General features: G+C 36.1%; 1 protein-coding gene across 3 annotated transcripts in view; it reads left to right on the forward strand.

Annotated features, from left to right (window-relative positions):
- Positions 1-1,247: 1,247 nt before the first annotated feature.
- Positions 1,248-27,331, forward strand: part of MYSM1 (Myb like, SWIRM and MPN domains 1) — a 41,080-nt gene continuing 14,996 nt past the window's right edge. For 2 of the 3 annotated variants that reach the window (XM_060139930.1, XM_060139928.1), the window contains exons 1-12: positions 1,248-1,325; positions 4,812-4,887; positions 6,730-6,800; positions 8,734-8,811; positions 8,905-8,928; positions 10,023-10,101; positions 12,873-12,971; positions 15,716-16,488; positions 20,247-20,377; positions 21,495-21,598; positions 22,851-22,928; positions 24,330-24,418. In XM_060139930.1, coding sequence (XP_059995913.1) covers positions 1,261-1,325; positions 4,812-4,887; positions 6,730-6,800; positions 8,734-8,811; positions 8,905-8,928; positions 10,023-10,101; positions 12,873-12,971; positions 15,716-16,488; positions 20,247-20,377; positions 21,495-21,598; positions 22,851-22,928; positions 24,330-24,418 — 1,667 coding nt within the window. In that variant the 5' untranslated portion in view covers positions 1,248-1,260. The remainder of the gene's footprint in view (positions 1,326-4,811; positions 4,888-6,729; positions 6,801-8,733; positions 8,812-8,904; positions 8,929-10,022; positions 10,102-12,872; positions 12,972-15,715; positions 16,489-20,246; positions 20,378-21,494; positions 21,599-22,850; positions 22,929-24,329; positions 24,419-27,331) is intronic. The other variant, XM_060139929.1, reaches the window with a different exon arrangement.

Raw genomic sequence — 27,331 nt, forward strand, 5'->3', positions numbered from 1 at the left:
GGCAACAGGAAAAGCACCCTCAGGGTGACCTAACGATGGAGAATTATTCCATTTCTGAGCACTGGATCTCCCTCTTTACAAAACTTTCTCTCCATCTTCTGCCATCACATTCATAGTACAGCTCATCTTATGGCTTGAGCACAAAGGTGAGATGGGACAAACTCACAACAGTGCGGGAAGTGAACTCATTCCATTAGCTGATTGGTTCATTCATCAGTTCAATATTTATTGCACACCTTATGTGTGTCAGACACCATGTTGAATGTTGGTAGTATATGGACTAGTGCAAAGACTAGCAGATACAGTCTTTGTCCTTAATGAACTCACCATCCAACGGTGGAAGCAAGTGAATGAACAGCTACAATAATGTGAGTGATAGATGGTAAGGTAGAAGAATACATAGGCCAATATCTAATTTCTTGAGGAGCATAAATTCTCTGAGAGAAATGGTGTTTGTCTTTCATAGTTCCTAACAACATGATCTGTAGAGGGTGAGTACTCATAAAGAGTCAAAAGGCCTAGATTCTGGTCCCAGTTCTGTCTTTGACTAGCTGTCTATCCTTTATGTTAGTTCAGCTTTCTGAGCCTCAGTTTCCTCATCTGTAATGTGTGACGGACACTAGTCCTGCTTACCTCAGTGGGTTATTGTGAAGATCAATGGTCATGAGAGTGATTTTTAAATTAATTGTAAAGATCTCTATGAAATAAAATATGCAATCGTAAGTTACATTCTTAAATGTTCTTTTGAATTTTAAAACAGATGTTCAACACTTCAGTAAGTGCTGAATAATCCTTCTCTTAAAAGAAAAAAAAAGGAAAGGAAGGAAGGAAGAAGGAAAGAAAGAAAGAAAGGAAGGAAGGAAGAAGGAAAGAAAGAAAGAAAGAAAACCAGCAGGTAAGGGTCACTGTTGCCACCTTCACAGTTCAAAGTAGGTCTGACTTGATCTTTTCAGCACACTAGATATTTACTATTATCCCCGTTTTACAAATTAGAGACGTGAGGCGCCAAAGAATTTATGCAAGAGCACGGTCTCTTCAAAACCCAAGCCTGGGTTACTTGCCAAGGTCTTTACAAGTCAACAAAAGTCAAAAGGACCAAAGCCTCACGGTTCCGCAGCATCTTTTTCACTGAAAGCCCCGCTGAGCATGGGAAGGGCTGGCCGAGGCTTCGACTCCGCCCCGTGACGCATAGGACCCCGCCTTCAGGCCCTCCACCTCTCGCGGGATCTCTCGAGAAGACGGCCGGGGTCAGGTTCCGTCATGGCGGCTGAAGAGGCGGATGTGGATGTCGAAGGGGACGTGGTGCCAGCGGCGGCACAGTCTGGGTGAGGCGTAGAGACTGGGTCTTGCAGAGACGAGGAGGGGCGCAGATGTGAGGAGGGTATCCTAGAAAGGCCGCGGTTCCGGCAGGGGCCAGGGGAGCGGAAGACCATCCGCTGGGCCAGGGTCTCCTAGCGGCGAGGGAGACGCCTCGCCCATCCCGCTTGCGGGCTCCTCCTGAGCCCAGGTTGCGGGTACCGGAGGCTAGTGACCGACGGCCCTTTAACCTTTTACCGGCATGCCGTGAGGGCGCCGGCCGCGCCTAGCACGTTGTCCACTCTTCAGCAATTAGATTCCTTCTTCCATTACTGCCACCGCCCAACAATAACTAGAACAAGGGCGGCCCCTGGACAGTACCCGAGCTTAGGAGTCTTGTTCCATCGCTTGCAGGCCGTGTGACCTTGGGCGTGTCGTTTTATCCCTACCGGCCACCGGTTACCTTTTCCATGTAGGGATAGTTAAGAAAAACTTCCCGAGAAGCAGCGTGACTTGAAGGAAAGGGGCTGGACTTTAGAGTTGGACAGCTCAGGGTTGACCCTGCCAGTTACTAGCAGTGTGACCTTGGGCCTCAGCTCGTGTGTTAGCTGACAATCATGTTATGTACCTCATTGTGAAGATAAAATGAAATAATTATGGGATGTGCTCTAGCATAAGGTAGGTGCTCTGTAAATGTTGTGTTCTTTACCATCCCACCAGGGAAAGTATTTTGAGGACCCAGTGAGGGGGTCATAATTTATTTACCAATTCTTGCAGAGCAGGCCAGTGTGATTTTAAACAGCATCCTCCAGCTTGAGACATCTAGCTGTTTGACTCCTCGCTTGCAGAGAGAGAAGTTGATACATGCCATTTTAAAAATGTGCTTTCAGAATCTTCTTTTAGTAATGGAAGAGGCCTAGACTCTAGGCCTAGGAATAGGTCAGGAATCAGAAGACCTCAATTCTAAACTCAGCCATCTGTGTTGCTTGTAACTATGAACAACTTCATTAGAAGTCTCTAGGTTGAACCATGTAAAACTGCCAATCTTAGACCATTTTTGACCTATAAAATAGCAATTTCACATGGTCCAACCTGATAATAGCCCCTCTGTAAATTGTGGAGAAGAGGACTAACCCTGCTCATGAGGCCCCAAGATAGTGGGTTTAAAGTTCATGTAGTCATTCTCTCTCAAATCTTCAGGCGAAGCAGCCTGAGTCTGTACAAACGAATAGGAAGCCTTTAATAACAATCATTGTTCACATTTGTGTAGATCAAGTTAATCTTGATCAAGTGCTGTTACATGCATGATTTGATTTACTTTTCACAATAAGTCTGTGAAATAAATGGAGGGATTCTTATCTGCAGTCCAGAGAGAAGTGAGCTGGCCTTGGAAACACTAAAGATCATCTGAGAGCATTGGCTTTACCCCTTTCCATGGGTTCTTCTTTATTTTTCTGATCGTGTTTTATTTCTCTTTTTCCTTTTTCTTTCCTTTCTGATTATTCTGCTGAGCCTTAAGTCTGCTGGTGGCACCTGTAATCATATTAGTCTCAGGCAACCAATAACAGATTACTGGTTCCTGATGGTCAGAGCCATTGCCTTACACAATTCCACAGAGCATCATTAACATTATATTCTGGTGAAAGTTGCTCCTTGGTGTTGGGGGCTCTGATCATATGGTATTTGGTGTGAGCGAACACTTAGTTGCCTCTCTGAATTGTGTAGTTACAGCTGATTATAACATCTGTGGAACCCTTGAGGATTAAGTGAAAACACTTTTAAGTCCTTGCTAAGTGCTGGTTACCAAAGTTAGAAGATGACGTTGAAATGTTTTGGTTTCCCTTCTTTGTCATCCTCCATTTCTTCTGCTTATTCTTTAAATCATAATGTTCCAAGGGATTTTTGTCGTAAGACTTCTCACTAACCACACAGTCCCATCTCTCAAGACTTAAATTTCTGTTAAGTTGGACCATATGAAATTTTCCCAACGTTCCACCATTTTTGACTTACAAAAACAACAGTTTCTTAAGTTCCACCCAATACATGCTGATGTTTCCCAAATCTCTTTCCTGAGCTTCACATCCATTTATCCAATTCTCTGAATCTTTTTGCCCTTGGACTTTCCACAAGCACCTCAGCTTCACTTTATAGAAACTTTCCTTACCCAACCTGCCTCTCCAAGTTCCCCAGTTCAATGAGTGGCACCATCCACCTAGTCATGCAAGGCACAGACCTAGATTTTATCCCTTTTCCTTACCTCTCTCCTTCTATCAAAGTCTGTTGATTCTGAGTATTCTCTCAAATGTGATCACTTCTTCCTGTTCACAGTTTGTTCTTTAGGTCTGAATTACTGTCACCTCTCTCTAGTATCTATATAATCACTCCGTCTTAACCACTTCTTGTCTCTTTGACCCCCTTCTAGTCTTCTCTGAAGTTAGAGCAGTCTTTTCTTACATCCAGATCTTATCATGTTATTCCCTTCAGTCCTCAATTAGCTTTATGATAAAATATTCCTTAACTCCTAGAGACCTGTGTGATCCATGCCCCACCTATCTTGTTCATTCAGTCATTCAGCGAATATTGATTATCTTTTATATGCCAAGCCCTGGGTATATAGCAGTCATCCAAACTAAGTACTTGCTCTCATGGAGCTAACATTCTTATTGGATGAGACAGACAATAAACCTTATATATATGCCAGATGGAGAGAAACCTGTAGATAGGTTTTTGCAGTCTAAGAGGTACAAATTCTTTACACTAGACTGAGAAAAGTCAGTAACTAGGAAACTTTATAACCTCAAAACGTACAGAAGCAAATATTGAATTTAATTATATCACACATTGGGCCTCCTCAAACTTAACTATTCAGGCTTTTTCCATATGAAGTGAGCAGGGTGACTTTAGAAACTTCTAATTAGTGAAAAGAGTGAGAATTAAAGTTTAATCCCCCATGAACATAGAAAAGCCCCCAAGTAACCCAAGTTAATTTTTTTTTATGTGAGTTGTTACTAAAGCATCACATTTCTTATCTCTTCACTGTACTGCCCTCCTTTGAGTATTTTCTTTTGGTTCTTCTATCTGTTCTGGCTTTTTCTTCATTTTGAGGGTGGTACTGTTGATGGGTGGCTTCTATGCTTCAGATATAACTAAAAGAATTAATTGTAAAGTTGAATTCCTGTATACACATGCATATTCATCAAACGAAATCTGAAGTGTTGGTTCATAGCCACAGAATATGTTGTAGTTGCTGTTTGGAGGTATTTTTTCCCTCATGAAGTTGTTTATTGGGAGAAGGAGAAGTCTGATATTTAGCAATTGAAATAGGGTGGCTTAAAGCCACTATATATTTCACAGGCCAAAGGTAGAGCAGGCATCTGCAATGTTAAATCTGTTAAGGGGGGAAAGGAACTAAATATTTGCTTAACATCTGAAACCTTCCAGTCACTGTGCTCTGTAAATTATGTTCATTAACTGGTATAATCTCACTTTCATACCCATTTTCTTAATTATTACAGAAGTGATGAAAATACAGCATCTGTTTTACAAGACCACTATCTTGACTCATCGTGGAGAACTGAGAATGGTCTTATTGTAAGTATTTTATGGGAATATCAGGTGCATTAAGCCATTACTCAGTACCCAGAGTACCTCTTTTTTTTTTTTTAAACTTGGTGCTAGTTCTCAGCAGTCACAGAGGTAATATATTGAAACCTTTCTCCTTAAAAATAGAAGGAATTTATTCTTTCTTCTTTTGACTTTGAAAAAATGGCCTTTTAGGAATCAACTTAGGAGCCAGTTAGATTTAGGTATGAATCATTGCTCTACCACTTATCAGATTTGTGAACCTTAGTTTCTTCATCTAAAAAATCGGGATCATTGCATGCTTCGTTTCTTCATTTAACAGTTATTTATCAAGTACTTACTATGTGCCAGACACTAGGCCAAGTTTGGGGGATACACCTGTAATCAAGACAGACATGGTCCTGCTCTCAAGGAGCTTATATTCTAAAGGGGAGTCAGGTGGTAAACAAGTAGACTAATTATAGATCGTGAAGGACATAAGCAAGATGCTGACTGAGAGTTACAAGGTGGGGAGTCTACTTTAGATAAAGTTGGTGAGGGAAACTGAGGAGGTGACATTTAAGTTGAAAACAATAGATATGTGAAGAATTGATGAAAAATATTCTAGGCAGAAAGAATAGCAGCACAAAGGCTCTGGTTGAAACCCAGTGTCTAGAATATAGTGGGAAAGGGGAGGGGATGACAGCTGTGACAAGGTTGGAAAGGCAAATGAGGGGAATCAAAGAGACTAGTTAGGAAACATTTGTAGGAATCTAAGCACGATTTGGTGGTGGCTTGGCCTAAGGTTGTGGTAGAAGTTGACAGATTTGAATTATGTTTTGGAGGTAGAACTGCTTGGTAAATTGGGTGTGGGGATTGAGGAAAAAGGAAAGAATCCAGGATGATTCCTGGGTTTCTAGCTGGAATAGCTTGGTGACTAGTAGTACTGTTTACAAAATTGGGAAGGCAGGGGGAGAAGCAGGTGAATGTATGTTATGGTGAGTTTTATTTTGAATATGTTAAGTTTAAGAAACCTATTAGAGGGGCTTCCCTGGTGGCACAGTGGTTAAGAATCCGCCTGCCAATGCAGGGGACACGGGTTCGAGCCCCGGTCTGGGCAGACCCCACATGCTGCGGAGCAACTAAGCCCATGCACCCAAACTACTGAGCCTGCGCTCTAGAGCCCACGAGCCACAACTGCTGAGCCCACATGCCACAATCACTGAAGCCCATGAGCCTAGAGCCTGTGTTCTGCAACAAGAGAAGCCACTGCAGTGAGAAGCCCACACACCGCAATGAAGACCCAACACAGCCAAAAATAAAAAAATTAAATAAATTTATTTTTTTAAAAAAGAAGCCTATTAGAAATCCAAGTGGAAATTTTGAGTGAGCAGTTAGTTATAACAGTCTAAATAGAGCTTGGAGAAGAGACCTGGGCTGAAAATATTTAAGTTTTGAGAGTTAAAAAAGAGTATGATTATTTAAGGAGAGGTTGTGGCTTAAGGGAAAAAAAGAATTGTGGTGAGTTTTGGGAATAGGTGAAGTATCTAGCAAAATGCCTAATACGTAAAAGTTCCTCATACAGGATAGCCGTTATTACTTTATCATGGGTAGGAGCCTGAGCCTTGGAATCCAAGGCTCAAGTCTCTTCTCTCCTGCTTGAAATGTCAGTGAATGCCTTTATGGATGCATCTGTGAAGAAGTAATGCCTATCTCATAGCATTATTGTGGGCATCAAAGATATGTCTGTGTGCTCAGTAAATGGTAGCTTTATTATTTGTAATCATTGTATTGTGTATTTTTCTTTAACAAAACAGAAGATAATTTCAAAAAGCAGTAAATAAAGAAATTTATTCTTCCTTTTTTTAATAGCCTTGGACTCTGGATAGCACCATCAGTGAAGAGAACAGAGCTGTCATTGAGAAAATGTTGTTGGAAGAAGAGTATCCTTTAATGATTATGAGGAAAGTAAAGATTTCAGGGTTAAAAATCCATAAATGCAAAACTTACAGAAGAGACCACTGTTAGTTACTAGATAGTATATAACTGCTAGTATATAATGTGTTACCTGCCTAATCTGTTTTACCACTAAGTCTCAGATCTGACTCAATATTTTTGAGTTTCTGTTGTCAACCAACTCTTTATACTATCTTAGTATTGAGTAGAAATTATAGAGTGTTTCATGTTTTAACTTTTTTTGGCCACGCCACGCAGCATGTGGGATCTTAGTTCCCTGACCAGGGATCGAACCTGTGCCCCCTGCAGCGGAAGCATGGAGTCCTAACCCCTGGACCGCCAGGGAATTCCCTGTAGAGTGTTTTAAATCAGCTAGAATCTTTAGTCGAAGTCCAAATCATTCAGTCTAAACCTCCATTTTCAGTTATATGAGACGTTAACTTGTCCAAGGACATAGAATTAAAATATGTAAAAGTTCTCACTTCTTACTCTACCGATTTACAGGTGTTAATGGGAGCAATCCAAGTAAAAAGTATAAAACTATAGAATGAAGATTTTTTCCACCAGAAGTTGTAGGTCCTTATTCACAGTTCAGCCACTGGCTTCTTGTCCTTATTTCTTTCATCTATTTGTGACATTTGCAACTTAACTTTTTTAGGACTCCATTTTTTATATGTAAAATGAAAGGATTGAACAAAAAGATTTCTGATTAATAAAGGTTATTAATACTACTCTAATGTTTATTTTCAACTCACCTGTGTTTCATGGATTTTTATCTCCTGTTTAAGCCAGAATATCCTTTTTATTACCATTTATTGCTACATTGTTTTCGGGGTGTCTTTGTACCTTTAATTATCATAGGTTAGCCCTTTCTAGGCTTTCTTACTCTCTAACTCTCCCCAAACATGACAGTTATAGCCCAGATCATTGCTTTTCAGTAGAAAAATAGTGCAAGTCACATATCATTTACAGTTTCTAGTAGCCACATAATTGTAATAACATTTTATTTAACCCAGTATATTTAAAATATTGTTTCAACATTTAATCACTATATAAACATTACTGAGATGTTTTGCATTCTTTGTTTTATACTCTTTGAAATCCAGTGTGTATTTTATACTTACAGTACATCTCAGTTTGTACTAACCACATTTCACGTACTCAGTAGCTACACATGTGGCTATTGGCTAATACGTTGAACAGTGCCATTCTAGATTAATGAATATTTAAGTAGTCACTGGTTCATTTCCAGATTTGGAAACAAAATAATGAGAATAAAAGCTATGTGAGCTCTTGGAGGACAGGGTTAATGTTTTCTCTCTTTGTCCTCAGCACCTAGTACCTAGCATAGTGCCTCATGTACACAATACATGTACACAAAATACAATATTTGTTAAGTGAAGAATATCTCAGACTAAAGTATTGCAGTATAGGCTAGGTTTAAAAAGTCTGAGAGGGAGACTCTCTGGTAAATTTGACCCAAGCGTTTGTTATTTTTATTAGGATAGAGAGCAACCCTAAACTCTTCTCTGTTACTTTCAGAAATATGAAAGCAAATACTCCTAAATTACCCTGGACAACCAATCAGATTCATCTGTTACATTCTCCATGTGTTTTAGGAAAAAAGATTTAAATAAAACATTGAGGATATATCTTCTCTTAGCCACTAAATAAGGAAGAGAAACTAACTTTTATGTAGCACACATTTTGTGCAGGTACTGTGTCATGTGTGACTTCACATGTAATATTTAATCCATATAACAACCCTGTGAAGTATAAACATTTTTGTCATAATTTTTGCAGACCTGGTTTAGCTAGAATTCAAGTGTGACTTTCACAAGTATGTGAGTGCCTGCTTTAAGTTGCATAAAAATTATAGGACTTTATTATTTTTTTAAAAGTTCCTTAATAATTACACAGGTATTATTTATCCAAAAAGTCACTTCCAGGAAAATTCTGGCTTGATCAAAAGGAAGATGATAAAAAATACATGAAGAGGTAAAATCAATTTATAATACTTTCAAAAGTCTGAATTGTATTTTTAAAAACTTCTTCACAAGCTTCCTTATTTTCTTTTTTCATGTGATGCAGTCTGCAGAAACCAGCAAAAATCATGTATGTACTTATGTTTTATATTTTAAAATCTTTTTGATTAGTTAAAAGTTATGGAAAAATTAAGCAAAAAGTTACAGCTGACCTGTAGAAAAGCCCTCTTGACCTTGGGTTATACAAAAATATAAAGTCAAAATTTCTTGTACAGATGTTGGAATGTCACAAGATAATTTTATTATTATTATTTATTTGTCGGAATTTTTTTAGGGCCCTACAAAAAGGTGGTTTTCTAGGGATTTGTGGGGAACATTTTTATAAAGCTGCCCTTTAATATGTTAGGAATTGACTTGATTCCTGTTGCCCTGTCAGTTAGTTTTCAGTCGTTTCAAACAAAAATTTAAATTGAATTTGTGGCTTTCAAAAATTATCTAGAGAAATTAAGCATTAACTGTTTTATAAACATCCTTTCCCTACAATTGAAGAAAGTTTGATGTTATTTAGTGTTTCTAAACTTTCATGTTTATAATCCCTTAGAGGGTAGATTTCCAATTACCAACAGTTTGAGCCCTGAGCAGACTTTGGCTTTTGCATTTTGCTGAACAAACAACAGAAACCAAATGGTTTGCTTGAATTAAATTAGTGAGTTTTATCACTTTTTAATTTCTTAATGTCCTGCATTTCAAAAGCAATAAATGTAATGTCATAGTATTTTTACCTGTTTTCTGGCTTGATATTTACATAGATTTACATAGAAGAATAAGAGATGATATTTCTGGAGCCAATTTAAACTCTGACATGCCAGTTGACAAGCCAATTTAAACTCTGGATTTGGAAACATATTAACATCTGCTGCTTTGTGTCCAGTCTGAGGAAGCCTATTTGTTATCACATTGACTTCCTTTGATGTCTTTTAGTATTATCTTCACTCAGACCCAAGGATTATGTTTTTGGGGGCTCCTATCATCCTGAGCTAGAGAAGTATACAAGACAGGGCAAATCTGTTCCCCCAGGTGGAGACTGCAGCCTTCTTCTTCTCTTTTTAATTCTTAGACTCAAAGTATTAAATTTAGCCCATGGCTATGTATAACCTTTGACTGCATAAATATGGAATGTTCCATTTCAGAAATTTTTTTTGCAACTCCTCTTTTTCCCCTCAGGGTACACTCTCCTACAAAACCAGCCAGTTACTCAGTAAAGTGGACGATAGAAGAAAAAGAGCTGTTTGAACAAGGGCTGGTAAATAGAGCAATTTTTAATTTATAGTAAAATAATTCTAGAAGCAAATATTGATAGAATTATAAGGTTAAATTAATTTATAGAGACTGGAAATTTCTTTCTAATTACAGTGATCATAGTTTTTCTGTAGTTACAGTGATGTTTGTAGTATAATGTAAGTGAATTCCTTTTAACTCATACCTAAGTAAATAAAATATTAAAATAGATTTGGATCATTATTGATTTTCACCCCTTTTTTGTATTAATAAAATCCAAGAAATTGTACTATATCTGCATACATGACACCAACTACCTGGATTAAAAGGCAAAATTATTTGGTTACCTGATCTTTTCTCTAGGGAAAAAACGTATATTTGGAACCGTCTGGGTGATCAGCTGAGTTTTTTTTTTTAATTCAGATATTTGGCATTGTGCACACAGTCTAAATATTTTAGTGGATGTAATTAAAGACCAGAAACATTATTTTTGCATGAATGTTTCACTGAGATCTATTTAAACGTCCACAAGTTGCATAATGGAAAAAAATATGTGCATAAGTTTCTGATTATGAGAAAACTCCGTAATATAATGAAGCTTAACAAAACATGCAGGAATTTTTTTTAACTGTCAATAGTAGATTATATCTTTTTCTTACATGTTACCCAGTATTGTACTAATTTTAATTTTGAAATTATATATATTTATATATTACATATATAGAATATTTATGTAATATTATGTAGGATTCATGAATGCAAATTGAAACATCATTGTTAATATTTCTGCAGATGACAGGAAATAAAATGTGTTTGTATTTTTATAGTTAACATCACCATGACATCTATGTTCTGTGATGTTTTATATAAATACATAAACTACTTTGAGGGTTTTATCTCCTGAGATTTTTCTCCTGTACTGTTGATGTTTTTTATATTGGTATTTTAGTCTGTTGCATGATTATCATTTATATAATCTAATTAACTAGTCATTTATTTAAGATTGCTGACAACTTTGGTGTTTTGTTCATTACCAAAGATCAGAACACACACACACACCCATACACACACACGGGTTGTGAATTTTTAAGTTATTGTTGACTTTGGTGGTAGTTATAAAGGCTGTATCTGCATGGTTCAAAATTCAAATGGTACGTAAAGTTGTAGGGTGTTAAGTCTCCCTCTGACTCCTGTCTCAACCTTTAGTTCTCTTTGCCTCAGGTAACCATTGTCATCTGTTCTTGTATATCCTTCCAGAGGTACTTTGTCCCTGTAAAAGCAAGTGTCTGTTTATTTAGGTACATATGTAGATATCTATATCTTTATCTACCTATCTATCTATATACATAGATATTTTAAATCTAGAATATTTTCCCACAAAAATACATGGAACCATTGGTTGTATTCCCAGCTTTTTAACCTATTAGTATCATTTGTTTATAGACTGAATTCTGTCAGGTTTGAGAGAAGGAAATTATGTGGTACTGAATGATGAAAGATTTTTCCTTCTTTGTCTTGTCCCTTTGCTCTCTTTTTAAATTGGTGAATGTTTTCTTTGCTCCTCTTGTTAGTGTCCCCTCTCCAATTTTCGTAGTGTCCAAGCCCCTGCAATCCTAACTAGTCAAACTTTATCCAAATCCTTCCTGTTTCCAAAAGTGATCTATGCTACCACGTTACCTATTTGCCTTCATCACACAATACAGATAACTAAATCTTCAGTAAGTTGATCTCAGTTAGGTATTAGTTAAGAACAATCTTAAATAATTAATTTATACTTAGTAATCATTTTCTCAGAAGTACTTTCAGTTTTAAGAAATTGTCCATATGTCAGATTTTCTAATGAATACCAGAAATAAGTGTATAAATTAAGGTTTATCATTTAGGTCAGAACTTTGAAGATGATTTATTGCCGTAAGTCATGACTGTCTGACCTGTAAATCTGACCCTGGAATCAGCTTCTCTGAATTGTTGTGGTTTTTTTTTTTTTTTCTTTAAATAGTTTTAAGAATTCTAAGAAAGGATTGTTGAGCTACTTTGAGAAGTAGAGAATATCTTGTGTTGTAGATAATGTAAAGGAGATTTATGTATCAGATGATAGGCTTGATACCTAAAAATCCTGTCTCGGTTTAAAATTATAATGCGTTCCTATCTGTACTGCAGAACACACCAGAGCTCCCTCAAGTTCTCAGTTTTTCCCTGCACAGCTTCAGTATAAGTAGGTATACAGCCTTTGACAGTGGAGGGGTGTAGGGAGATGTTGGTTGCAGGTCGCTTCATTTGTGATTCACTCTTGTAAGTCAGTTTACTGTGATATCTGTATAGTGTAAAAGTATCTGCTATGGAACATGTAATAGTTACTGTAACAGATGGAATCTGGGTAAAAAAAAAAATATTTTGAAATTAGTGTCAGAACATATTCAGTTGATTCTACAATTGGAAAATATAACCTGCCTCCCTTTTAGGCACTTTTTTTTAAGTTATCTTAAATTTGGAACATCATAATGTATACTACTAATACATAATGTTAGGAATACATAGAAGTGATGGGTCTTCATTTAGGTAGCTATAAAAAGAAAACAAATTTCTAAATCATTTTGGTCTGTTTTCAGATGTCAAGATTTGAAAAGAAGAATGTGGGCTTTGATTTTAGGAGTCTTAACTGTATTGTACGTGAGGCTTCATTGTGTGCTTTAGAAAATAAATAAAGATAGGGTTTTTTTATTTTTAATATGGCAGTAGTTTGGAATATTAAGTAAGCTAATCAAAAGCTATTTCTTTTCCATTTTGATAACATAGGCTAAATTTGGCCGAAGGTGGACCAAAATTGCAAAGCTAGTTGGAAGTCGCAGTGTTTTACAAGTGAAGAGTTATGCCAGACAGTACTTTAAAAATAAGGTAAGCAGAATATAAATACCCTAGTGATAATATTTTAAATAAATAAAATTAATAAGCAGAAATAATTCTTTAGTTCAAGCATTAAAGTCTTAATGTTCAAAGTTTTTATAGTGAAAGTACTTATACCCATAAAGTACCCTATAAATGTTTGTCTTCAAAAATCTCAAAGCATATATTCAATGTATTGAGTAATGCTATTAAATAGGCATTATTATTTTACTCCATTTAATTTCATGCAGTTAAATAGGACAAAATATTAATTGCTCAAAAACATCCTATAAAGCAAATAATATTCCAAAGAGAAAACCTTAGAAGTCATTGTTTCCTGGAAATTTAAATTTCTTTTCAAATATTTGCATTAAACTTTTAAGAATGATTAGAACTTAGGGGCCAAAAATGCTAACATGATTCTAAAATCTTTTTAATAGCAATGAAACTTGTACAATTATTATGAAGAATTGTCTGAAAACTTGCAGTGTTCAGAAATGTACAGTTATGGTCTAGTTCCTTAGTCTTTCAAGTAATTTGTGCTATATTCAACCATGAAATTTTGATACTTAGAATTTTTCTAATATGTTCTGCTTGAGTTCTCGAAACATAATTATATAGAATTTGAAAGTATTTTAAGTGAAATTTGGTGTTTTAATGTAAATAGAGTTGGCCCTTAAGTGAAATTTGGTGTTTTCTTTTAATGTAAATAGATAAGGTTGACTCTGTTTACATTTTTTTTTTTTTTTTTTTTTTTTTTTTGCGGTACACGGGCCTCTCACTGCTGTGGCCTCTCCCATTGCGGAGCACAGGCTCCGGACGCGCAGGCTCAGAGGCCATGGCTCACAGGCCCAGCCACTCCGCGGCATGTGGGATCCTCCCAGACCGGGGCACGAACCCATGTCCCCTGCATCGGCAGGTGGACTCTCAACCACTGCGCCACCAGGGAAGCCCTACATTTTATTTTAATGTAAATAGGATTTGAACTGAGCAGGTCCACTTCTATGTGGATTTTTTTCAATAGTAAATACTATAGCACTGCACAATCTGCTGGTGCGGAATTGCAGATGTGGAAGAACTGGAGATGGTGAGGAACCGCGTATACGGAGGGCCAACTATAAGTTATATGCAGATTTTCAACTGTGTGGACGGTTGGCACCCCTAACCCTCTTTTTGTTCAAGGGTCAGCTGTAATGGGGTTTACCCTGTATACAAGATTTATCTAACTTAGTGTCATTTGGGCATAGGAAGTAAGTAATGGAATGGATTCATTGTAAATCAGTCATCTACTACCTCTTTTAATCAGCAAAAGCATTTTCAAGACAGCCTGCTAAGGTTAAGGTATTATGGAACAGAATAAGCCTAATTTAGTTATTCTTTTTTTTTTTTTTTTTAAATAAATTTATTTATTTATTTTTGGCTGTGTTGGGTCTTCGTTTCTGTGCGAGGGCTTTCTCCAGTTGCGGCGAGCGGGGCCACTCTTCATCGTGGTGCGCAGGCCTCTCACTGTTGCGGCCTCTTGTTGTGGAGCACAGGCTCCAGACGCGCATGCTCAGTAGTTGTGGCTCACGGGCCTAGTTGCTCCACGGCATGTGGGATCCTCCCAGACCAGGGCTCGAACCCGTGTCCCCTGCATTGGCAGGCAGATTCTCAACCACTGCCACCAGGGAAGCCCCTAATTTAGTTATTCTTACTCCTGTGCTCCTCAGACTAGAATGTGTGGGGCATCTTGTAGTGTCAGTTTTACTCAAAGGCTTGAGGTGAAAGGATACATTTTAATATTAAAAGAAACAATATATAATGAAATATAATGCAAAATTTTATCTAAATTCTTAAGCTAAAAACTGGAGACTTCAAATAAATAGCAAGGTTGTTAAAGGCTATTTCAGGCTAAATGTCCAAATCTCCTTTTCCCTCCTGCTACCTTTTCCTTCTCCTCTACATAGTAAGCCAGTTAACCTCAAATATGACATCCTGGGAGTCTATTGTGATAAAGGATCTAGAAATAATCTCTCTTTAGAAGCTCTCATCCCTTGGGTATATCAGTTGTACAAGATTTTTCAAAAACTCTATATGTAACAAAGGTTTTATTTCAAATCATATATACTCATTGACATTTATTTTCTTTTCCTTATTGCATTACAAGATATTTATGTTTATAATAGCAGATATGATAGATAATTTCATGCCTTAAATTATAAGTTCTATAATATTGGAGCTACATTAAATGAACCTGCAAAAACCAGTTTGTTTCTATTGTCTTTGTATTTAAATAAAAGATGATTTTAATTTACTAAGTGAAGATATGTGAGATAGACTCCTTTAACTAAAGGATTTTTTAGCATTATAAAAAATGATCAGCTGAGGTATCAGACATTCTGAGAAATAAGCCTTTACAAATATCTTAGAGAATACCTTGTATGACGGTTGTTTGGTTCATTCTTTATGGCTGATCTGAGCCAGATTCCTGTTTTAAACTTAATATTGAAAATTAAGTATTGAATAGTAGGTCATGATTATTTGATTAATAAAAATCACCAGACCATGAATGAGTCAAATATATTTATGGAAATTTGAAATGATCTTTTACATTTAAAATGCAGTTGTAAACCCTTCAAAGAAAAGAACAGTAAAGGTATAATATACCATTGACGTGTACTCAGTTTAATAATTTTGTATCTATCCTATTTTTTTGTGCCAGTGATTACATTTTAAAATGCTAATATTATGGAGGTTTTATCTTGATTTTTAATAAGGTAAAATCAGATGGTCCAGAGAAGGAAACAGCAAATCAGAAAAACAGCAGTGGTTTTCAGATGAAAAATGAAGCTGAAGGCACAAAGGCATGGACACCATCAGGTTTAAGGGGTCGTGCTGATCCCAACTGGAATGCTGTAAAAATTGAAAAGTTATCTGATGATGAAGAAGTAGACATCACAGATGAGGCAGATGAGTTGACTTCTCAAGCTCCCCAAAAGAATCTTAGCAGTGATCTCTTATTAGATATCTCTAAAAATAAAAGTCATGAAACCAGTAAAGGAGAATTCATTGCTTCTGACAGCCAGGAAGATCCCATTTCTAAATCTTCCAAGGAGTATCTTCAGAATATAAAGCAAGGTGAGATGGAAACACTTTCAAGCTCAGGAAATACATTTTGGACTGAAAATCACACCACCAGTGACCAAAAATCAGTTGAATTATATGATCAGAAATGTAATAAACTGATGAAAAACTGTAATAAGCATGATGGAAATGGAATAATAGATGATGCCAGGCCGTTACCTTCTCCAGAGCCTTGTGAAGTTCAGAAAGACTTGAGTGATAATGAATTGCTTTTTCATTCTTCCTGCCAAATGGAGGAGGAGAGCCATGAGGAAGAAGAGCTTAAGCCACCAGAACAAGAAATAGAAATTGATAGAAATATCATTCAAGAGGAAGAAAAACAAGCAATTCCTGAGTTTTTTGAGGGACGCCAAGCTAAAACACCAGAACGCTATTTGAAAATTCGGAATTATATTTTGGACCAGTGGTAAGGAAAAATTGTATTTTTGGTGCTGGTTTAAAACTTATGATACTCTAGAGTATTTACTTAGGCCTATGCAGAATTTAGATTTTATATTCCTAGTGTTCCAGAGAGCTTTAACATATTATATATTTCAATAGGCAAAACTTAAAATTTCTCATAATGAAATCTTTTGAAAGTTTTGGTAAATATTGTCATCTATAGCTATCTTAACCCATCTGTCTGTTCTTTAAGAGTCTGTGGTCCTAGAAGAAAAGGGATAGATGATTGCCTTAAGAAGCGGTTTCTTAGGACAATGTTAGGAAGATATAGAAAACACTAACTGCATGGGAAAAGGGGGAGAATGTCTTAGTTTATGATGTACTTTGAGGTACAAAGAGAGGAAACCTTGGTGACAGGATAGTATCATTAAATGTGGCTAGATTTCAGAAACCATTCTAAATAGCTGCCTTAAATGCTTTCAACTTTGAACTTGTGACATAATGTGTTAATAATTCCTTCATCAGGATATAGGAATTTTTTGATATATTAAGTTTACACTCTAAATTTTCAGTGCCTTTTATTTGAATTATTTACTCAGGGATGGGGAACAAACCAAAAACTTCCCACCTTATTAGCTTAAGTGCTCTGAAAGTGATTTGCATTTTTCATAATAGTTTAATTAAGACATCATCAAACATGCATAATTTTTATTGCTTTAGGAGCTACAGAATTGTGTAGAGCCATCTTTACAGAGGGCTTCTGCTGTAACCTAGGAAGATTACCAAAGGAAAACAACCAGGCTTACTAAATTAGTAACTTTCATTTTACCCACACAATATTAAGTATTTTGAAATCTAAAGATAGCCCTATTCTAAAAGAAAGAATTTTTTCTTGTTCTTGACTCTCGTTTATCTTACAAATGGTTGAGGTTAGGAAAATTCTAGGTAAGGGTGGTATCAAAGTAAAGAATACCTATGAGGAACCACTCCTGACATTTGTATAGTGTTTTATAGTTTACAGAAAGCTTTTCTCTGTCATCTGATTCCTCACAACAATCTTGTAAAATAGGCAGGTGGTATTTTCTCTATTTGATAGAATGATCTTGAGGTCAGGAGAGATTTAGGGAGCCGCCTTGAATTATACAGACCAGCTGCTGACAAAAGAAGGACTTCAGTGCAAGTCTCAACTCTGTAAATCACTCTTTCCATTATTCCACGTTGCCTAATTCACACTATTAAAAAAGACAAATTAAATTAAATCTCTGTTGGTATCTAATTTTTTTTTTGGAAATAAGAGCATGAATGGCCAAAATAAAAGTGCTTCAAAATAATGACTAACTCAAAAGTGTCTATAAATTATCAGTGACTACTTAATGTTACTGTAATCAAATTTCATTTGTTACTTTGAATTTTGGATTTATGAGGCAGAATAATTTATATGGATAGCATAAATTATATGGCAGTAGTTTCCTAACGTCATTTGCCTTAGTTCATGAAACCAGTTAAATATTGCTGTTTCAGTATGATGATTTAGCCAGACATTGTGAAAGCAAAAAGGAATGTTTTGAACAGGAACTCAAACCTATTCTCTTCAGAAATAGAAGAGAGTGTTTAGAGACTAGAGGCAGTATTAAAAAAAATAGAAGAGTTAAAGTTTTAAAGATAAAAAAAGTCCTGCTAGATTTGTTTGTTGCTAAAAGATCCTTTGCAGTTAACTCCCTGTTTAGGGGAATATTTTATTAGAATAGTAATCAGTATCATTATTGAATACTTACCAAATGCAATGCATTGTATTTAAGTCATCTCTAGTCCTCTTGACAGCCTTGTCCTCATTTTACAGATGAGCAAAATGAGGTTCAGAGAGGAAAAGGAACTTGTTCCAGGTCACATTAGGTGAAGATGATTCCAGAGACTGCAGTCTTGACCCATTATTTTCACACTTTCAACTCTGGGCCTTGACTGACTTTTCATGCTGCCTTGCATGTTTCCCTCCCGCCCCCGCCCCCCCCCCCCCCCCCCCCCGCCAGATCTTGGTGAATCTTGCTTCCTCTTCTCTTTCAGTTCTGCTCAAGGGAAATTAGAGGCTTTCTCTGACCACCCTGTGTCTATAGTAACTCACATATCTCCTCCCTCTCATTCTCTAACCCTGCATTTTATGTATCTTATAGAACTTATTACCACTGAAAATATTATATTTTTATTTGTGTGTTGTCTCCTCTCTCCCCAACCCCCCATGATAATGTAGGCTCCATGTTCATTGTTCATTGTTACGTCCCTAGTGCTTAGAACAATGCTTGGAATACAGAGGCAGATTGAAAGAGTGAATCATCATTATATCATAAACAGATATTTGTAGAGGCCTAACTATTTGTTCAGTGCTGTACTAGTACTAAGCTCTTTGTTTAAAGCCTTTCAATTTGGATAATCTTTAATTAGACCAATACAGTTTATAGATTCGTATAGTTTTTTGATAGCTGGGTATACCATGCCCATTCCAGCTTTCTTGCTTTCATTTGCACAGTTTGTTTACTTTTCTTTCAAGATACACTGAAATCTCACCTTTCTAATGGAACTTCTGATACCCTCCCACATCACAGATTACTTTTTACCCTCCCTGAAATTCTATAGAATTTATGATTTTCAATTTGGTTTCTGCTTAGGCCTTCCCTAAACACCCTATCTAAAATAGTCTGTATATATTTCTATCCCCTTATCCTTTTTACTGTCTTCCTAGCACATACTGCTACCTGACAACATAGTATATATTATTCATTAATTTATTGACTATTAGAATGTAAGGTCTGTAAGTTCAGGAACTTCAGATTCATCTCTGTATCCTTAGTGCCTAGAACAGTGCCTGGTGTATAGGACACAAAATAAATATTTGTAGAATAAAGATTGATTAAGAAATACCTATGTTATATGATATATCTGAATACTTGGTTTATAAAGTCTGTGTTTGAATCTTGTCAGTTTCTTAAGTCAGTGCTTTAATCCCTCTCACCTACTTGTTTCCTTTCCTCTAAAATAAGAATGATAAAATCTGCTTTGTAGAGTTGTATATAACCCTTAGTACAGCATGTTATAAGCACTCAGTAATTGTTACTGTTATTAAGTTCTCTGTTACTTAAACTTTATGTTGTACCATCTAACATGGTACATTAAGTATATTTAGTAAATACGTGTTTTGTTATGGAAACCTCTTATTTCTTTCATAGTCTTTGTGCGTTTCTTGATTCCTTTAGAATGCCGTGTAGTATCTGTTTCTGTTTTCCACTGAGAGCACTTAATATTTACTAGCATAATGATTAAAATCTAATATAAAACTTTTAAGCATTTACAAGGTAGCTTGTAATTAAAAGATGTTGTCCAGCAAAGTAAAAGAACCTAAGCAATTTCTTAAAAATTAGAGTGTCTAATACTAAATATTTTCAATATATTATGAATATACCCTTTTTATTCAAAGATTCAGGCTTGCATTTGGATCTGTAGATAAATAACGCTCTAACTTCAGAGTTCTGGGATAACTGAAATCTATTGAATTTAATATTGGGGAAGAAATGATACTTGTAAAACTCACACTATACTTGTAAGTTACTGTATCATTGAAAGATATTTTATTTCAGAAAAGAAAGTACACTTGGGTATTATGTATTAACGTCTGTACACATTACATATTGAGAGGGGGTACATTTTTAAAATATTTCAAATATTAAAAGTTTCCCCCAGAAATCTTCTTTTATGTTTTTATTTATCCAAAATAATTGTACTTCCATCTCTTAGGGAGATATGCAAACCGAAATACTTAAATAAGACCTCAGTACGTCCTGGCCTGAAGAACTGTGGGGATGTTAATTGTATTGGACGGATTCATACATACCTCGAGTTGATAGGAGCAATCAATTTTGGATGTGGTAAAAATAAAAACCCAACAACATCTTTTACTCGACATTTTTTATCCTTATAGCACCCATTAATTTCTTTGATAGTTAGAATTCAAGTTAGACTTATTATAGATATAGAATACAGAAAGATGCTATAACGTTATAGAATAAATGTATTATTGAGATTTTGTTTTGAAACAGATTTCTGTTGATAAACTATATTTCCTTTTAACCTACATTGAAAATTGGTGGTATGATTTTAAAGGAAGAATATTCAGTCTAACTGGTAGAAATGATTTAAGGATGCAGTTCTTTGTCAAGTAAAAGTAATTTTATGAAAAGTCCAATCAAAGCCCATTTGATTTGGAAATACTGTGTTAATGCTAGAAATACTGTCTAGCAGTGTTTAAATAAAGAAAATAATTTATGAACCTCTACACTTAAATGTAATAAAAGTGCCAAAATATTTTTCGTGGTAGAAAGTTTCTTTCACCCTAGTTTTTCTCAAATTTAAGCATATTTTTAAATGTATTCCTCCCTTTTATTGAATTAACATGACAATTTTGAAGAAAGATAATAACTATAGTTGCAAAGTGATAAGTTAATTAGAAGCTTGTAACCCATAGTTTGAGAGGAGTATATTCTGTATTCTGTGTCTATGGAAAGACAACCAGAAAACTTCCTGTCAGAGATTATTTCATTTCATGTAGAGAGAGAATTTATAGTCTGCCCTGGGATCTGTCCTCCATTTCAGCATCCTTGTTTGCCCAAAGCACGGTGTTAGGACTGGCTTTACAGGAAAACTAAGGTGTCATACCTTCCTTAGCCACTAAAAGAAAAATGAAATCATGTTTACTGTATTAGACTTGCAAAGTTAACAAAGTGGGCTTAGCACTCATTTAATCAGAAATTAAACAAATGACCCATTTCCTAAATGTTTCATTTTATTGCGATTTCCTTATAATAACAGCATACTTTTATGTGAGAACTACCAAGTAGCACATCAAATGTGTATTGTGGAAATAAGCTCATATTTTTTAAAAAACTTAGATATTGGCTTATAATTAATAGTATAGATGTGCCTTCCTATTTAACAAATGAGTTCCACAAAATAATAGATTGTTTTGTTTTTCCTGGATTCCAATAGAACAGGCTGTATATAACAGGCCACAACCAGTTGATAAAGTACGAATCAGAGACAGAAAAGACACAGTAGAAGCGTACCAACTTGCCCAGCGTCTGCAATCTATGGTAAGCAGTCCCTTCTCTCACTAAATGATCTTTCCTGATTGCTCCTTACCCTGTTAAGAAAGATATGCCTACTTCTCTTCCCCTGTTTAACAAATGGCAATCTAGTAGAAGAACATGTTTTCGCTTTTATTTCACCCAAGCCATTCACTTTTTTGGTTTCCATTCAGTTTCATGTTGATTTATGAGGCAAAAAACAAACCCCCAAAATTTAAAAATTCACACACAAACTTCACACAGAAGCATGATGTTTCGCTAAAGTGGTCTTAGACTGCTTTGTTTTGATTTCTGTATCTAATATATCTTTTTTTTGAATATATCTTTTAAAACTGTACAGTTTAGCTTTTTTCTCTTTCATTTGTTTTTTGTTTGCTGAAAATTCTTACCGTAAGATTTAGCTTTGTAGAAGTGCCATTCAAAATATTTTAGCCTTTATTTTTTAATTCTTGACGTTAGTGAATTTTATAGTATCTTAAAATGCATGCATCTTATTTTGAAAATAAGTGATCCAACAAGTCTCCTAAAAGGCAGAGTCATATTGTGGTCTTGTTGACTTTACTGATAAAATAGGTTAAATTGGTAATAGGTAAGATAAATGGAAAAAGTATAGATGATAGAGTAGGTATTTTTCTCAGTGTTTAGGTTGTAAACCATTTCTACCTAGGTTATTTTTTTAAGAAAGGGTGTTTTCATATACAGTTGCTGGAGGTGGTGCTAGTCATACACTGGCTTCTGGCAGCCAGTCCGTTTTAAAGGCTTCAGTACTGATGTTTGCAAAACTGGATATTACTAATCCAGTCAACCAACTTTATAATTTTTTACTATTTGTATTAACTAGGCAATCTTTTCCTAAGCCTGAGATATAATTATTTTGCTTCTAGTTTTCAATATTATACCTCTGGCTGTGTGTTCTTGCAAGTTTTCTACCACAAAGTCATTTTCATGGTGATTCTTTTTGGTCCTAAAAAATATTCTTGTCCTAGAGTTGTAACTCCCAAATGGTGAAAGGAAATGAAAACTAAAGAGAAATTGAAATAAGATTTAGAAAATCATCACTGATTTATTTCTGAGCAGAGTGCTAACTATTCAATGTAAATTAATAAAATATAGTCAGGCATTGCTGATCAGGTATTACAGTATTTTAATGGAGAAATTGAATTTTAGAAAATTATCATTTTGGTTTTGTATATTAATGTGCTGTGATTTGTCCAAGCTAATCTTGTGACCTTTTGCTTTATTTTTAATTTCATCACAGCGCACAAGGAGACGTAGGGTCCGAGACCCGTGGGGAAATTGGTGTGATGCAAAAGACTTAGAAGGACAAACGTTTGAGGTAACTTTGATCCCTTCAGGTGACTCAAAAGTGAAAGTTGTTTTGTCAGTATACATTTGTATATCTTAATGTCACATATATTACCCTTGTTTTATGTGTGTGTGTGTGTATATATATGTCTCTTTCCCATGTTAATTTGTCTAGAAGTCATCAGTAAACAACAAAGAAGGCACTGATGGTACAGTTAACTAGGAGTTTGACTAATTTTCAGAACTTTGATTATCTGTCTCTATATTCTGGTCTCTAGCTCCAGAATATCTGCCAAGGTGCCAGGGAGTTGTGCCCTGTTCATTTCAGTAAAGTCATTGAATGATGTTCTGATATACCAATTAAAATGTCGTTCCATGCATTAGACATAAATTGAATTACAAACGTTAAAGTATTATTTCTACTAACAAAAATTATGCTCCTAAAAAGAAACATAGGCAGTGAGTATATGTGTGTATGTGTGCGCGTGTGTTCTGTGCATATATAATTTGTTTGTGAACAACCAGTGCAGTCAAATGGAAATAATATGTGAATGTGTACTTACTGGCTTTGTTACCTTGGGTAACTGTACCGAATCTTAGGGCTTTATTTATGAAGTGTGGATAATAACATCTCCCTCAAAGATTGTTGTGAGAATTAAGTGAAATAAAATGTATGAAGGTCCTAATACTCGGTACTCAGTAAGCCTTTGCATACACCAGGTACTCAGTAAATGTTAGTTCTCTTCTTTCTCTTCCCCATTCCCTGCACCCAGCCTCACATCTGAGCATTATTCTAGGCAAAACAATTAGTAACACATGGTTCCTGCCTACCAGGAACTTACATTTCTAGTAGGAAAGGTAAAACCTATGGTAAATTCCATGAGATTGGTCCCAAGAAATATAAGGTCCTCCCAAAGGGTGTGATCAGGGAAGGTTTCACAGAAGATGTGATTTTTCATCTGTGACTTGAAGGATGAGCAAGAGAATCTCAAAATGTGGAAATGTGGATGAGGCAACCCCAAGCTGAAGGAGAGGCATAAGCAAAGGTACAGACATAGGAAAATACCAGATATATTCTGGAAAAGGTACATAGTTCATAAGAGCTGGAATATAAGATTGGTAATAGAAATGAAATGACAGAGAATTATTTTATTTTATATTTATAAAGGACTTACTGTGTCAGACATTATTGTCAATATTTTGGAAACATTAACTCATTTAATCTTCACAATAACATCATGACATTGTTATTATTACTATTATTGTTCTTATTTTAAAGATGAGGAAAACTGAAACACAGAAAGCTTCAGTGACTTGGCCAGGGTGCTGCCGAATCTGTGCTCTTTAGCTTTATGCTGTTTTGTCTCTTTATTAACTTTCCCTCTCAGTGGTTGATGGACTCTTTGATCAAATGGTATTTTTTTTTTTTTAGCATCTCTCTGCTGAGGAGTTGGCAAGAAGAAGAGAAGAGGAAAAATGCAAACCTGGTAAATCTTCAAAAGTGCCAAGGCCAACAAAAAGGTATAGTGTGACATTATATAAGTGTGATTTTTTGTTTTTTTTAAACTTATCACAAATGATTAGAAAATGTATGGAAGGGATATCTGATATTGCAACATTACATTGTCCACATTAAGTTTAAAAATACTGCTGGGGCTTCCCTGGTGGCGCAGTGGTTGAGAGTCCACCTGCCGATGCAGGGAACACAGGTTCGTGCCCTGGTCCGGGAAGATCCCACATGCCGCAGAGTGGCTGGGCCTGTGAGCCATGGCCGCTGAGCCTGCACGTCCAGAGCCTGTGCTCCGCAAAGGGAGAGGCCACAACAGTGAGAGGCCCGTGTACCGCCAAAAAAAAAAAAAAAAAAAAAAAAAAAATACTGCTGAAGGGGCTTCCCTGGTGGTGCAATGGTTGAGAGTCCAGAATCCGCCTGCCAGTGCAAGGGACATGGGTTCGGTCCTTGGTCCGGGAAGATCCCATGTGCCACGGAGCAGCTAAACCTGTGTGCCACAACTACTGAGCCTGCACTCTAGAACCCATGAGCCACAACTACTGAGCCTGCGTGCCACAACTACTGAAGCCCGCGCACCTAGAGCCTGTGCTCTGCAACAAGAGAAGCCACCACAATGAGAAGCCTGTGCACCGCGACGAAGAGTAGCCCCTGCTCGCCGCAACCAGAGAAAAGCCTGCGCATAGCAACGAAGACCCAACACAGCCAGAAACAATAAAAAAATAAAATAATAAAATAAATTTAAAAGAAAAACTACTGAAATTTTTAATTTCACTGATTATTAATTTGGGAGACCTTTAGCAAAAGTGTTAATTTGTTCATGTTCAGTGAATATAGGATCCAACGTATGTTGTAAGGGGGCCTTGTTTGTGACAGGTGGTCATTTAACTCCTAGACATTATGAACAGGTAACCTCATGAAATGACTAATTCTCTCTTTGATTGATGCTGAATGTTAGGTTTTTTTCTTTAATAATTTAAAATATTTAACTTGTAACATTAAGGGTCACCAAATAAGTTAAATGCCTTGATTTTGTAGACCCTCACTTCCTGCAGATGACCCATGAAATACACTATAGTTTTTTGGGTTTTTTTTTGTTTGGTTGGTTGGTTGGTTTTTTTTGTGGTACCCGGGCCTCGCACTGCTACGGCCTCTCCCGTTGTGGAGCACAGGCTCCGGACGCGCAGGCTCAGCGGCCATGGCTCATGGGCCCAGCCGCTCCGCGGCATGTGGGATCTTCCCAGACCGGGGCACGAACCCGTGTGCCCTGCATTGGCAGGCGGACTCTCAACTACTGCGCCACCAGGGAAGCCCTAGACTATAGTTTTGTCAGCGTCCCTTTAAAACAAGACATCCAGGAATGCCACTTGGTTATTTTCAATGGAAAGAGCCCTAATACTCAACCAGTTGTATGTCCCTGGGTAAGTTACACAAAGCCTTTATAAGCCTTGGGTCCTCATTTATAAAATAATATCTAAAATAGCTAACACTGTTGGCTATGTTTTAAGCACTTCATATATATTAACTCATTTAATCCTCATAACAACCCTCTGAAGTAGTTAATGTAATCATTCCCATTTTATAGATGAGGAAACTGAGAGGCACAGAGGTTGTGTGACTTGCCCATGCTTGTTAATGGTGGTGTTGTGATTTAACCCAGGCATTAAGGCTTAAGAATCCATACTCCTAACCATTACATTATATATCACCTCTCTAAAATTAAAATCAAAACTTAGAGTTGTGAGAATAAATTAAATGAGATTAACTATGGAAGAAAATACAGTTGTCCATAAGCTAGGACTCCTCATCTAGTGTCCACACATTTGATTTTCTGGATCTAAATGTGAGACATACTTATTGTAATTTCAAGTCATTCTTCCAGTTTGTGAGGACCTTTTTGAATCCAGATCCACTTTTCTTCGTAGCTTTGAATCAACATTTCAATAAACTTGCCTTTTCTATCATTGATCACTGATTAAAATGTTTAACTGAGACAAATGTAAACCTCAGACATCATTGTTCAATGAGCTATATATTAACACAATTAACTCTATTTCTTCATCTTATGCAGAAGAATAATCATAGCAGATGTCTTGCTTACATTTAGTAACAGTATATTTGAGTCTTTATGAGTCTGCTAGTTTCTAGCAGATCATTCCTATCAAAAATGAAATTTAGGCATACCTGTCATGACATATTTTCATGAACCCATTATTGTTCTTAGTAGTCACCTCTTCACTTGTTAAAGGCTCACAAATCAGCTGTTTAATAACCTTTTCTAGAATTTTCCTGATACTCAACATTTAATTCCTCTGCTTCTTTTTTTGTGTTTTGAAAACAGACCCAATAATTGCCTATTCCTAGTCCTCCAATAATTTTTTCATTCTCTGTGGTTCCTCAAAAAGGGTCGATGGTGGTTTCACATGATGGTTCTTCAAAGTGCTCTGGGATGCATATGCTTTCTTTTTATTTTCTCATCTATCTTGATCTTTCATTTCTTTTTATTTGCTTTGACTAAGCACTTTCTAACTTGAAGATCTTCCTCATTCAGCAAACACTTTTTGAATGCCTGCTGTGTGTCAAGCACTGTTCTAGGTACTTGCAATACAGTATTCAGCAAAACAAAGTGTCTGATCTCCTAGCACTAAGTGTTTGGTAGAATAGGGACTAAATAGTTCTGCTCTTTTCCAGTTGTTAAAATGAACATATTCGCTGTTTGTTTTCTCTGACCGTAGCCTAAAAACACTTTAAATATTTTTCTCAAACCTCAATTCTTTATTGGCCAAAGCCTTTCTAATATTTCTCTCAAATTTGCACATGCTTTTGTATCTAGCCTTGCTTAGGCGTCCCTCTTTCCATCTTTTATACTTTTTCATTTTAAAAGATGAGTTTACCATAGAACTTTTGATATCCATTAATTTCTTTAA

Source organism: Lagenorhynchus albirostris, chromosome 2 (assembly GCF_949774975.1).
Source record: "Lagenorhynchus albirostris chromosome 2, mLagAlb1.1, whole genome shotgun sequence".
Lineage (NCBI taxonomy): Eukaryota > Metazoa > Chordata > Mammalia > Artiodactyla > Delphinidae > Lagenorhynchus > Lagenorhynchus albirostris.